Here is a 14,117-nt window from a genome sequence, read left to right as displayed (position 1 = left end):
TTGGATAATGTGGGGGTGAGTAAATTATCAGCAAAAGTTTTTTTTAAAAGTGAACTACTCCAGAAGATTAGCTGTGTCATGATGTCTGAGGCTGACTGTTAAGGAAATCTGACTGGTTTCTATGCAATGGGGCAATACTCTTCCAGAGCCTCAGTGCCCATAGGATGAATGTATAACTTGTTGCTGCAATGATGCAGTACTGTAAATTGCTGGACCATTGCCATGGCTACAGCATGAAGATGATGGGCTGTAGGCAGCTGCAGCACTGATGCTGAATTCCTAGCCTGTTCATACTAAAAAAAATAAAATAAAATAAAAAAATTAAGGATTTTCTGGATAATGTGTGTGGTTGTCATGTGTGATATATAATATTTTGGGGTTCATCATTGTAAATAGCCTACTGTAGGCTATGTCTCATTAAATTTCTTTGCTGCTCTTCATCATGAAACAACAATGCAGAACAACTAACTATTCGTGGTAGGCTACTGTTATTTTTATTTTTACTGTCATTTTTTTTTTTTCAAACGAACATTAAAAACACGGAAAGTGACAGAACTGTCCGAAAAATGTTAACACAGATCTGGGTGACCATTTGAGCTCAAAATTGCACTCTTCTGAATGTCATTCGCATTGTGTCAACGATACAGCCATTAAAAAAATGTGCTTTCTCCTTTTAAGTAGTTATTAACCATCCATTACTGTGTTGTCTTGAAAAATATGCATAACGTGAGACGATAAACAAAACCAGAAATTCGCTCAGCATGCCGTTACACTTGTTACTACGCATGCGCTTCTGGTGACCTGCTCTGCAGCATTTTGGGGCATTAGAACGCGCCTATGATGCCACAAAATGATGTCAATGTAGGCAGCTTGCTAGGTTTTGAGACACAGTCGTTAATAAACAAGCACAGCTCACCTACACGTGTCCAGTATATTCAAAACTTGCTTTTAGAAGCGTGTTTATCCACATACCGGTAGCCTATGTATAAGGAGTTCGTTGTGCGCGTCCAGCTCAAGTTACTGCTGTCGGAATCCTTCATTCGGCATGCCATAAAAGCGCAGTAAATCCATATGGTCAAAGATCCTCTTACAGGCCTAAATACAATAACACCGCAGCGCTGTGTCTATGTTCATGCATTCCTGCCTCATTCTATCAACATTCATTGAGGTTTAATCCGTTCAGGTCTTGAGCTGGAGAGATTATTCATGGACGTGGAGTTAGACGCGCTGACTCCGCCCCACATATCGCAACAATATTTACTGTCATTCTGCAGAAATTACCCGCGTGTTTGGAGGGCGTGGATTCAGGCATTTTCTCACTAGACCAACCAAAACAACCGATGTGACATTTCGATTGTTGTAGTGATTGGTGCATCACAAACAGATTGCATTTTAAAGAACAATAATGTTTTAACATGATCTTATCATAATATTATTATTATATTACAGTCGCATTTCAAGAAAATTGTGAATACAAAACATAGGCTACGATAGCCTACCCCAGCTTAAAACAGCATGACGTGGATGACCTCAGAGGTATTAACAAAAAAATTATGCAACACTAAACCAATTCTACCCGAAACTAGGGCAAAAGAATAGATCATCTAGCCTACGCGCAAAATTATATGACTCAAAGGTGATGAAATATGTTGTTTTATTTGTGCAAGCTGATATATAGGCTATATATATATATATATATATATATATATATATATATATATATATAGCCTATATATATATATATATATATATATATATATATATATATATATATATATATATTCAATTTTTATATCTTATTTTTATTGTCATAAATCAGACAAGATTTTTCCCACTGAACAGTACACAGACAGATAAAGTTTGCCTTGTCCTTCTGTTTTTGGTCAGCTCAACGCTCACAGTTAATATAGCTACTACCTTATCTTATATGAGTCTATCTATATTTTGCTGACTAATTAGCTTTTGTTAGTCATTGTTGTATGAATAATGATGTGAATAACAATAATAATGAGGTGAAACCAGGCTGCAGGCAATAACTTTCTTGACAGATTACAAGAATATCCCATCACCCTTAAAACAGGTATTGGTTGTTGTTTAGGGTATGTTCTAATATGGTATATATTTGGGTAATGCTATTGATTATTAATTGTCTTTATTCTAGTATAAAATAGCTAATGTTTTTTCAATGAATGTTTTGTTAAATAGCAAAAAGGAAGCATTTGCTAACTGTCTGGAATTCTTTGTGTTTACTGTAACTAACTGTAGCGCAGAGAGTGTCAAATTCAAGGCTACTTATGACTCCTGTAAATATAGCTAGTGTCAGAGGATATGTCTGTGTGCTATATGTCAGGGTAACTGAGACAGATTCTTCCAGAGACTGTTTTGGATGATGATGATTTATGCTGATAGACTGTATAGGTGAAAATACCATGCGGAACATTATTATTATTATTAATATTATTATTATTGTTGCTGTTGTTGTTGACCATGCTATATAAACAATGATGACAGAAATTAATATAAATATATATGCAATTTATTTTTTGAGCTACAATACAAGCAAAGGTTCTAACACTGTGAATATAATGTTAAACATAAGCCAAAACATCACAAAACTAATTTTCAGAAATATACTGTATATTAATAGATTATAAGTTCAAACAAGATTTCAGGAACACGACATATTATATTTACATTACATTTTCAACCAATGACCTATCCCTGATCAATTTGATTTTGTTAATGAAATGAATGATTTTAAAAAGGTTTTTTGTGTGTGTGTGTGTGTGTGTGTGTGTGTGTGTGTGTGTGTGTGTGTGTGTGTGTGTGTGTGTGTGTGTGTGTGTGTGTGTGTGTGTGTGTGTGTGTGTGTGTGTGCGCGTGTGTGTGTGTGTGTGTGCGCGTGTGTGTGTGTGTGTGTGTGTGTGTGTGGAACCTAGAGTGCAAAAAAAATTACAACCTCAAAATTATGTCATGCTGTACTAAATATATTACTGATAAAGATGACTGCAACCTTAGAATACTGATGATGTTTCACAGTATGACCATGCAAAATGTTAGTGAAAATCACTATGAAATCCTTAATGTATCAATACATTAAGTAATTGCACAAACACCACGTGTATATTCTTATACTTTCTGGATGCTTATTGTTTTGCAAACAGTACAAAAAGTATTAATCCTGATGATTACTAATGCTGCCTCATATTACTGTTTTGTTCAATTCCCCTTTTATTCTTCACTTTTGAGGCATCCATTATTTAAAAAAGTGGAAATTCCTGTCCCTAGAACAGCTGTCCAAAAGTCACTTCAACATACAAAGAAAAGAAATAAAACACAAATCTGGCCTGCAATCAGAAGCTATGGATGACATCTACAAACACCTTAACACAGTCAAGCTCATTGGGCTTGGGGGACATGAAGAATTCAATCAGTGTTACAGATCTTCAGACTCAGGGATCTCGAAAGGCTCCAGAGAGACAGTGGGTAAAATGAGAGGCATTCCTTCGGAGATCCACCCCTGGGCAGTCCTGTTGAAAGTGGGCCGCTTAGCTGTAGGATCCTGGAGCTCAGGATATCGAGGAGCATTCAAATCAACATCTGGAAGCTTGAAGGTGATCCCTCGTGGAGCTTTTTCAAAACCACCAAATGGTGTAGCCACCCTGAGATTTAACAGAGATTTAATTACTAAGGCATCTGTATTGGTTTCTGTTATGCTGATTTTAATTTAAAAAAAAAAACATTTTAGGGCATGAACACATTTTTCAGGTATGAATTATTTAATAACTGGATTTTTAAACTTCACCACCTGTTCATCTCCTCAAGATGGTGCTGTGATGTGCAGAAACTTTATTACAGAACTGAACATACTGCATAACTGTACAATTTTCAACAGTGTGTTGTACATTAAAAATAACAATGTTAAAATAACGGTCAATACACAATATTTAATGATAAATATGACATCAAATAAACCAACTTATCCTTAAAAAAACTATTTGCATTTTCTGAAATTAACATGACATTTTTGTTGGAAATACTAAAATGAAAAAAATGAAATACCTATTAAAGCTTTTGTAGTCAGGCAGCTCTAGTTTGGGCTCTGGGACTGGCATGTGAACTTTAAGTGTGTCAGTCAGAGTTGGGTCATTGATGATGGCCTCTTCCCATGGGGAGTGGTAGGATTTTGGCATAGCTGTTGCATTGAACCTCTCTGGAGGAATATTTGTCAAGGGACCGCCATATCCTGTGAAACAGTTTCTGCTGTTTAGACTTTGATTGCATGTTATCATTTGATCAGGCTAAGTTCTGGATGGCCCTCTGTAAAGAATATCTTATGTAGAACACAACACACCGTTTAAATTGAAAGGCATTAACCTAAACTGAGATGAAAGGGATTAGAACTAAACTGAATTGGAGAGATTAAAGCAGAAGTCTGAATCCAGTTTTGTCTTAGACATAGTTTATTTTACTTTAGCTTGCATTTGTTGAATAGTGAAACCGACACACATACCTTTTAACCCTTTTAAAGTCACTTAGAGTGATTCACTCACTAAAAATAGAAAGTAAGTTGGGGGTGGCATGTGCTGTCGCTATCTTATTCTCTTTTCACCTTCTCTGATTCCATTGCACTTACTGTCATAGATTATACAAGGCTTTTAAAACATCTTACAAGCATGTGAGGGTATATAACAAGAAAGAGTACTGCGATCATCCTGACTCATCTGCCATTGTGACATCCATTAATACGTTTTCATTTTTCAAATGAAGAAGTTTTGAAATTAAATTTGTTCTGTAACACAATTCTAGTTCTTGTTAGCACATTGTCATAATAAAGGTGCTCTAAGCGATGTCGGGTGACGTGACTTCTTGTTGACGTTTAAAGTAGCTATTTTCAAACAAAACGGAGGTTAGATGACAATAGTGAGGAGATGTTTGCTGTATGTAACAAAAACTATTTTGGCCTAAAAAACGTGTCGCTTAGAGCACCTTTAAACATAGTATGATTTAACTGTGCATTATAAGCATTGTGATTTTGACATACCTGGTGCAATTTCCTCTGGGTTTGCTGGGTTTCTGGGATCTGGCGTGTTTGGTGGTGTTTTTGAGGCAACTTTATTTTCTGAGTTTTCTGCATTTGCTTGATTTTCATTCTGAAACAAAATGTCAGTTTCAATTTGGACATAGCTTATTGTGCGTTTGTAGCAAGACATACAAATACTGTTTCCATATTAGAATATTCTTTATTTTAAATTCAATTAACATTGTAAAAAAAAAAAGTGGCATGAAAGGGATATTGTTCCCTTTTAGTCGCTCACTTTCGACGTAACATTGATGTGACAACGTAATTGGGATCACTTCAGGGAGCCCTATCATCTCCGGGTGTCTACAGAACAAGCCAATGAACATATTGTCTTTCACTTCAGAGCTGGGCTTCTGTTGACTTCTGAGTTCTGCAAAGCTCCTTCTATGCTGAAGACTCTTCAAGACGACTCTTTCTTCTGGTGTTGGTGTGACAGCGCGATCAGCGGTGGCCGCAAGCATCTAAACTCACAAACTGCTGTTTTCACAGCACTGCACTGGGTGTGTGTGTGTGTGTGTGTTGGTCTCGGTGTGCGCTTCCTTGAGTGTGTACCTCGTTTAAACTGCGGCTACCCCTGGGCTCTTCAGGACTGAAAGAGTTCTTTTTCTTTTTTGTTTTATCTAACAAGAGCAACACAAGTGTGACCCTGCATCTTTTTCAGGATGTTATTTCCCCTTGTGCTTTTCTGGATGCTGAAAAAAGGAGCAGTCTCCGTGGGCCCCTCACGCCTCACAAGCGCTGCCACCATTGGAGCCTCCAAAGGAACACACTGGCCCTTCTCTTGGATGGCCAGCCATGTCCTTTAAGGCTCCACCTGACGATCAGATGTCGATCCCAGCATCGGAGGGGGAGCTTCAGTCCTCTGGAGATGAGGATTCGGCTGTGTTGCATGACGCTTCCTCCTGGCGGGCAATCTATGCCTCCCGTCCATGGCTTGTAAGTTTTCGTCCGGTCATACGGTCCTCTGGGAGCTCTGTGTGGCGACTGACCTTGCTCTCCGGCCAACAAAGGAAACTGCACGTTCCGTTGGTCAGGTGATGTCCACCTTGGTGGTCCAAGAGAGCCACCTTTGGCTCAACCTGGCTGATTTGAGGGACACCAACAAGTATCGTTTCCTGGTTGCCCCTCTGTTTCAGGTTGGGTTATTCGGTGATGTGGTAGAGAGCTTTGCCCAGCAGTTCTCGGTCACCCAGAAGCAGATGGAGGCGATCCAACACATCCTGCCCCCGCGGACCGCTGCTGCTCCCACCAGCCACAGAAGCTCTCTCCACTCGTCGCTGAGGTCGACACTCCACACGTGTAACACCCACGAAGCCTCAGCAGCCACTATCCAGGAAGTCGACCACACCCAACCAAGTCGCTTTCCCAGTGTTATCCAAGAGTTCCACTGTGTGGGTTATAAAGGAACCGGAGTTTGAACTTCCCCTATGCAAGCCTTAAGGCCATTGCACACCGAGCACGAAATATTCGTATGCGTATTTTCGTGTTCGTCAGCTTAAAAATTCGTCACGCATAGAAACCTTGCACACCGAGTCCGTTGCGTATTTCTTAAACCTTTGCGGGGAAAAACGCAAAAATACCAAATGGATTCGTCAAGCAGTGAGGATGATTTTTGCCCTCTCTCATATTGAAAAGGGAAGAAAGAAAAAAAATATTACGTCCATCCAATCCTGAAATTGCGCCGAGAGGAAGGAGAGTTCCTTATCAAGGAGTTGCGAATTTATCCTGAGCGATTCAAAATTTACCTCAGAATGTCAGTGGGACAGTTCGATGCTTTGCTAGCGATTCTGGAGCCACATATTAAAAACAAGACCACCAATTTCCGTGAACCAATCGATTCTGAACGGAGACTGGCAATGTGTCTGAAATGGACCAGGTATGGACACACACACACACACGGACAAACACACACCCGCGCGGCGCGCGCGGCCTGTTGGAAGCGCTGGGCAGACCAGCTAGGCTGTTATTGTGTATTGTGCCCAAATAATACATTAGTTATCGAATAGGCTGCTCAATCACACCTTATTCGATCCTAAATTTCAATCTGATTGAAAGGGGAGGTTTATTAATTTCATAATCCAATATGGAGAAGAGAACATAAACACTTGATCGAATTGAAAACCGAAACTGAAAGCACGGCGCATATGCAATGATTTGAGGACGAGCTCCCCCCGGCCCTGAATTGTCAAAAGACCTCTCAAAATGCTGGCTCTGGATGCGAAAAACGCAGAAAATCGAACCCGATCCGATTAATTTTATGACGGACGAAAGTTTCGGAGGCGGTGTGCAAGCGTGACTGACATAACGTGAGGTCGAATTTTTTTTTTAACGTGCGAAAATTTCGGATGCGAATTTCGGACTCGGTGTGCAATGGCCTTTATGCCCCAGCTAATTGGGGGGTCTGAGAGTCTTCCATAGGGCACTGCATATGGCAGCAACCGTGGCGTTTTCCATGGGATCCCCATTACGTCGTCACGTATGTTATGTCGAACATGAGCAACTGAAAGGGGATGTCTCGGTTGCTAATGTAACTATCATTCCCTGAAGGAGGGAACGGGAAATGTAATGTACTGTCACCACTGTTGATGACAATCGCTGTGATGGCCATCATGATCTTGGCTCCTCAGCGGAAAAAAAAATGTGTGCTTCCTGTTTACACCCGCGCTGTGGGGCGAGGCCCGTGACGTGATTCAAGAACGCCAATGTTCATTGGCTCATTCTGTAGACACTCGAAGAAGATAGCTACCTGAGGTGATCCCAAATACGTTACCATGCCCTCCTTCAGGGAACCAGGCGCTTTTGGCAGCAGTTTGGTTGGGTACTTTTTATTCATATTTTTAAGGAAAATTTTTAATTATTCTACATGAGAATAATTATACTATTTTTAATTATTCTAGATGGACCTGTGGCCATTTTTAACAACAAACAAAAACTTTACATTTAAAAAAACACATTACACTCAACCCTGTCACATATCTTTATATTTCACATTGTTTTGTGTTTTTTCACTTCATTTATGAATAATTGAATAAAAAATATATAAATAGTCATCGTTTTAGTAAATATATACATACCAAAATCAAAATTTTGTTATAAATAGAATATTTTATGTTAATGTCTCCACTTAAACACTGACAAGCATCCAGATGGGAGCCATATCAGCAGCAGAAACGCTGTGTTGTTCACGCAGATATTTTGACCCAGAAAGTCAGTCAAAATTAAAAATATAAAACTGAAGGCAATGTCTTCCTTCAAACCTGTAACAGTCACGTCATCACAAGATTCTCATCCTTATCACATTCATACTGTATTTATTTATTTATTTATTTATTTTTTTGGGAAAAAAATTAGGGAAGGCAATTAAAAATGAAAGACATGACAAACCACCTGACATATTAAAGACTATAATGATAAAATTGTGGTTTTAGTTTTTCAATCTAAATTGAAAACATTTTTGTACAAAAAAAGAGACCAGTCACACAATTTGTCTGTTTTTAACTTTAACAGTCCCATGAAAATGTGAAAATGATCAAAATTTTACTTTTGTAGTTATTAAACTGTTATGCGGGACATGAGCAGTAGGTAGATGTTTGTTTTTTGAAACACAGTAGTGAGCATGGCACACACACACATACACTTGAACAGTGATAAATGAAGGTTGTCAGGGACGCATGACAGTGTTGACCCTAAAGAAGGAACATTTGGAAGGACATGGGGCACGTGGCATTTGCTATCTTCCATGTGTGTCTGCCATTCATTCAGCTGAGCACATGCTGGCTTTACTGACAAAGTAACAAAACACACAGTTCAAACAAGCAAATCACAATTATATTACAGAACAGTTTAGTCTTAGGCTCAGTGTTAGTGATCAAGTGACAAATTAAACATCAAATTAGAGGTTCAAGCCATTATTAGCTTAGATATTATTGTTATATCAGCACCACAGTAGCTATTACATTGATTTGCATCCTTTGATCTGTCATAAAATGATTTGTGCACAATATAAGCAAATAGACTTCATTATGCATGTAGTCTCAAGCCAGTGTATTTGTGTAAATGCGTCTTACATTTAAAATGGTGTTGGCTTCATTCTGAATGCTTTCAAATGTGTATTTCTCTGATCTTCTCTGTCGCATCTTAAAAAGGCGTGATCCTCGGTTTGACAAGAGAGAAAGTTCCTCCAGCATGATGTCCTTTGGAGTGGAAAGTTTCTTTCCCAGGTCCATAGTAAATCCTGCATTAATATAACATTTTTGTTATTACAGAATAATTCAACAGAGCCAGAATGGAAAAAGGATAATCTAAATTCTTGGATGACGCTTTATATAAATGAACATACATGACTCATGACGTTATTAAAATTATATGGATGTTAAATACTGAAGATTACAGGACTATAATGTCATAGGGTCTGTCTGTATGTGAACTGTAATTTGCTTCATAATATTCATCATCTATTCAAATATAGCACATCATATATCATGATATAAAAAAATGAGAATACAAAAGGGTTTAGTGTGAGTGTGGATGCCTGTGTTAGACAGATTCTATGACAGGTTGGACAGGTCACATGGGGAAAACATTTCAATTTAATCATAAATTCATTATAAACAGGTAAAACATGATGATTGTGAAAGTTTTGTTAAGGAAAATTGGATGTCATGTGCTTTTGCTGCAGGAGCATTTATCATGATGATTCCTAACATGATATCTAAAATAAAAAGCATTCATTTTGTGCATCATTAATTGTTACGGAATGATGTTTCAATGTGAGAATGTTTACTGAAGCATTTAAAATTGCACCTAAAAAGATTCAAACACTTCAGTGTTTGTTTAAACAGGAGAATCTCTCTTGTTATACATGATCTTTATTCTGTTCTCATTTCAGCTCCAACACAGCTGTCCCATCCCATCCAACTTTAGCTTCTGCAGAAATAGCTCATGACAATGACAGAGTGAATCCACTGGCAGGCAGCAGAACATCCATACAAGATTATTTATGGCTAGAATGAGGCTGTGGCCCTTTCCAAATGTTGGCGTTTCTCTCTGTGATAGGCAGCTACATTTTGTGTGCACTCAAAAAAATGATGTGTTGGCTTTACTTAACTTTTTTTTGTAAACAGGTTCCACCGGTTCCACATAACTTTGTTTTGTTAAACAAACAGAATTTGTTCATGTAACTTCAACATCATGGAAGTCATTTTAAGCCATCCAATCAAACTCTGAGCTGAGGGTTAAATGAACACTGAAGCTGTGTTAAAGTTAATGAGACAATTAAGTGAATAATTGAGTGATGATTGAGCATTATTGAAGACACCTGATGTTAACAAGCAGAATCACTGAAGGAGAAAATCACAAATTGTAAGCCACCGTTATGGAGATCAGTGTCTGCTTTAGTTGGGCTCTTGATCCTTATACTTTTACTTTAAACTTTGTTTGGCTGCTGTTATTGATTTATAACAGTCAAATGAACAAAGAAAGCTGTGATCCGATAGTGTTGGTTAGGTTTTGACATAATCAAGCTGTGATCTGAAAATTCCAAAAATTAGTAATTCTGATGGTTAGGACTAACTTGCTAGCAACAATTTAGTGATTGTACAGCATATTTGTATTTTCTTATAACAGAAAATATTTAATAAAACTATTCTGATCAAATCACTTTAATCTTTATGTAGAAACAGATATCAATAATCAGCCTGTCTATCTCAATCGTGGTGACATTAATAGTCCTTGTTGCCCCCAATCACAACTCATTAATGGCTCCCATCATGCATTGCGGTATGAATAAATTATGATCTGAATTGTCTATGTAATTTACTTTTCCTAATTGAATATTCTACTTGTCACCGTTGTTGAGAAGCATTGACTGAATCTTGAGGTCTGTGTGTGCCTTAAAGAAAGAATTTTTTGTAAAAATACAACTTTTGAGAAATCCATTATATTATATTTAACATTCTGGATATTTATGCAGAATTTCAGTTATGCAGTAACCAACAGAATAAATCACAGACATAAATTTCAAATGATGAATGTCATTGTATGTCCAACATCATTTTATAATTGTTTATCTTTGTTCATCTGGCAGGTATTACTCAGATGCAACAGCAGATTAAAATATAAAGTTAATAATAAAAGGGTCAAGAGCCCAACTAAAGCACACACTCATCTCCATAACGGTGGCTTAAAATTTTAGATTTTTTTCCTTGTGATTCTGCTTTAGGTGTCTTAAGCTCATTATTTATTCATGCTGCAATGCATGATGGGAGCCATGAATGAATTTTGATTGGTGGCACCCAGAATGCACCCAGAAAATGTTTTTGTTTATTGATTTAATCATTTGAATTTCATTGAAAAGGCTAAAATTGTATGTTTTACAACAGCAGTGCTGTTATGATCCATAAGGTAAACTTAACAGTGGTTCATGCAGTTTGACTACAAACCGGAAGTTTGGTGGTTCAATCCACAGTTCCACCTTTTCTATGTGATCATCTAGCTGTTATAACTCATGTACAGCCAAACATAATATAAAGTTAATAATATAGGGGTCAAGAGCCCAACTAAAGCAGACACTGATCTCCATAACGGTGGCTTACAATTTGTGATTTTCTCCTTCAGTGATTCTGCTTGTTAACATCAGGTGTCTTCAATAATGCTCAATCATCACTAAATTATTCACTTAATTGTCTCATTAACTTTAACACTCAGCTCAGAGTTTGATTGGATGGCTTAAAATGACTTCCATAATGTTGAAGTTACATGAACAAATTCTGTTTGTTTAACAAAACAAAGTTATGTGGAACCGGTGGAACCTGTTTACAAAAAAAAGTTAAGTAAAGCCAACACATCATTTTTTTGAGTGTGCTTTGTAATAATTCAGTGCTGATCTGAGGGCAGGTTTTAATAGAAGGTTATACCATTGGCACCACCATGAACCTCATGGCAAAGGGCAGCTGCCTGCATCTTCCTCTCACGCACTGAAAGAGTGCTGAACTGTGACATGTTGGTTTAAATGGGAATCCCAGTAGTGCTGTAATAGATAAAGGACACAGATACTTGAAGTAGAACTATCTAAAGTCCTGATGAAAAGTCCTGAGAGAACCTGTCTGAAAAAAGAAGGTCATACATGAGGATACAAAGATAAGCTTTAGAAATATTAATCTATCATTGTAACAATATTGTATGTTTTTTTTTTTTTTACTAATATTCATATGTCTGGAAATATCATCGCAATATATCCTAACTGAAATAAAAATCCATTTATATAAATTTCTAATTTAGGGCTTCTGTGTAAAACTGTTAAGGATTGCTATGGTGTTTTTGAACCAGAGCATTTGAATAGAAAACAGAAAATACAATAGTCACCAAAGCAAATCCTTTAGTTGCATTAAATTCCATATTTAGGCTTTCTAAGCCACTTTAAATGTCCTTCCATATCAGTCATTAAAGCTTAAAGGTGAAACTAACCGACCACAAGCCAAATCTTTATACAGAACAAGATATCTTATGTCATGAAGTGATATAAATCAATGGTTATGCATGAGCTGGTGACAGAACATTGTGTCCAGGGTGTAGATTTGGTTGCAAAGACAATAGAAACCTTTTTTGCACAGTTACGGCATTGCTATTTTCAAAATCTAACTTTCAAAATCCCTGAATTCTATCCTCTTCTCTTTTTTTTTTTTTGGTAACATTGCTAGTATTGCTTGAACTGATTTGTCTTGGTCGACTGTTATTCCTAATTAAATTGTTTGTTTTTTTGTTTTTTTCTCAAGTTTATATAATAAAATTGGTCTATTTGCATGCTTTGTATTTCTGTGACATTCAAAATTTCATTCTGTTTTAGTCATCATTCCATTATTAAGGGCACATTTATATATAATCAATCTAAATTACCCATTTAAGATGTACAAACATCTCTTTGTACCTTTGTTTTGTTATCATAGTTTAAGGGTCAGACTGTCCACAAAACAACCCCCAATATTGTTATAACACATGTTGGTTATCATTATGTCCACACAGCGCACACACTCTCTCAAGCAAGGCCAGCTTCGTCTTACCTTTTAAAGCTGTGTTTGTCTTGAGTTCTACCTGTACAAATGAAGAGCTTAACTTTAGATAGATCGATTCCGCCTGATTTGTCTTTGTCTCGCTCTCTGTTCTTGACTTGCACTGGGGTGGGGGTGTGTGCGGGTGTTAGTGGAACGCCAGCTTACATCAATAGGCTAATTTTAGCTGTGTTCAGCACTCAAACCTCTCACAATACTATAAGATGGTATGGAAGGGGGAGGGAGAACTGTATGCATGAGAATAATGTGTACAAAAGTCTGTGGGTGAGTACTTGTACAACGCATTCTCACCCCAAGGCGTCACCTTTGACCATGCTTCAATATTTGACGTTTTAGGCGCCCTTTAGCGTCACTTACATGACGCGATCCTACTGCGTCATCTAACTGACGCTAAAGGCATCAACGTCTAGGTTTATTGAGGAAATTGAGGAGTTTTAATATTGAAAAGGACATTCTGAGAGTGGTGTATAGATCACTTTGAATCTGTGCTCACTTTCAACATTGTATCCTGGTTCAACTCTCTTTCTGTCAAATGCAAAAATAGACTTTTCAGGAAAATTATTGGTGAGAAACAAGTAGCTCTGACTGATCTTTACACTGTGGCAGTGGAAAGGAAAGCCTCTGCTATTGTGACAGACTCTTCACATCCCTTGCATAGTTCATTTAATGTCCTTCCGGTAGACGATATAAAGTACCTTTGGTGAAAAAGGCCAAGTATAAGAAGACTTTTATTCCAACTGCCATTGATATTTTAAATAGGAATAAATTGTGTGGTTGTCTTTTGTATTGTACTGTTTGTTGAGCCTTTGTCTAAAGGCAATTTTCTTCCCGTCTATGGGGATAGACAATAAAGCTATTGAACTGAATTGAATTGAATTGAATTGTATGAATAGAGTCTCCGCAATGGCAATAGATTGAAGCATGCACACAAGAGAACACTGTATCCAAGACACTGATAGCAGCGGCAA

General features: G+C 37.5%; 2 protein-coding genes across 4 annotated transcripts in view; both read right to left on the bottom strand.

The window, feature by feature from the left end:
- Positions 1-1,285, bottom strand: part of usp53b (ubiquitin specific peptidase 53b) — a 57,588-nt gene extending 56,303 nt beyond the window's left edge. Inside the window, exon 1 of one of the 2 annotated variants that reach the window (XM_089132296.1) lies at positions 917-1,285. The gene's annotated coding sequence lies outside the window, so the exon portion shown is untranslated. The remainder of the gene's footprint in view (positions 1-916) is intronic. The other variant, XM_039694150.2, reaches the window with a different exon arrangement.
- Positions 1,286-2,514: 1,229 nt separating this feature from the next.
- Positions 2,515-13,240, bottom strand: myoz2b (myozenin 2b). 2 transcript variants are annotated; one of them, XM_039694162.2, is made up of 6 exons: positions 13,141-13,240; positions 11,998-12,110; positions 9,151-9,317; positions 5,045-5,153; positions 4,063-4,246; positions 2,515-3,662 (listed from the first exon to the last, which is right to left on the bottom strand). In XM_039694162.2, the coding sequence occupies exons 2-6, from the start codon at positions 12,080-12,082 to the stop codon at positions 3,437-3,439; spliced, it is 771 nt and encodes a 256-aa protein (XP_039550096.1). In that variant the 5' UTR covers positions 12,083-12,110; positions 13,141-13,240; the 3' UTR covers positions 2,515-3,436. The 2 variants fall into 2 exon arrangements, with proteins under 2 accessions (XP_039550096.1, XP_039550099.1); XM_039694165.2 differs by lacking the exon at positions 11,998-12,110.
- Between the last annotated feature and the right edge of the window lie 877 nt (positions 13,241-14,117).

Source organism: Pimephales promelas, chromosome 6, assembly GCF_988280905.1.
Source record: "Pimephales promelas chromosome 6, fPimPro1.hap1.1, whole genome shotgun sequence".
Taxonomy (NCBI): domain Eukaryota; kingdom Metazoa; phylum Chordata; class Actinopteri; order Cypriniformes; family Leuciscidae; genus Pimephales; species Pimephales promelas.
This window is presented reverse-complemented; position numbering and strand designations above follow the sequence as displayed.

Coding starts and splice junctions, on each gene's coding strand:
- myoz2b (XM_039694162.2), bottom strand. CDS start 12,082: ATGTCACAGTTCAGCACTCTTTCAGTGCGTGAGAGGAAGATGCAGGCA. Junction 5,154..9,150: donor AAGCCAACACCATTTTAAAT/GTAAGACGCATT, acceptor ATTTTGTTTCAG/AATGAAAATCAAGCAAATGC. Junction 3,663..4,062: donor GACTACAAAAGCTTTAATAG/GTATTTCATTTT, acceptor GTTAAATCTCAG/GGTGGCTACACCATTTGGTG.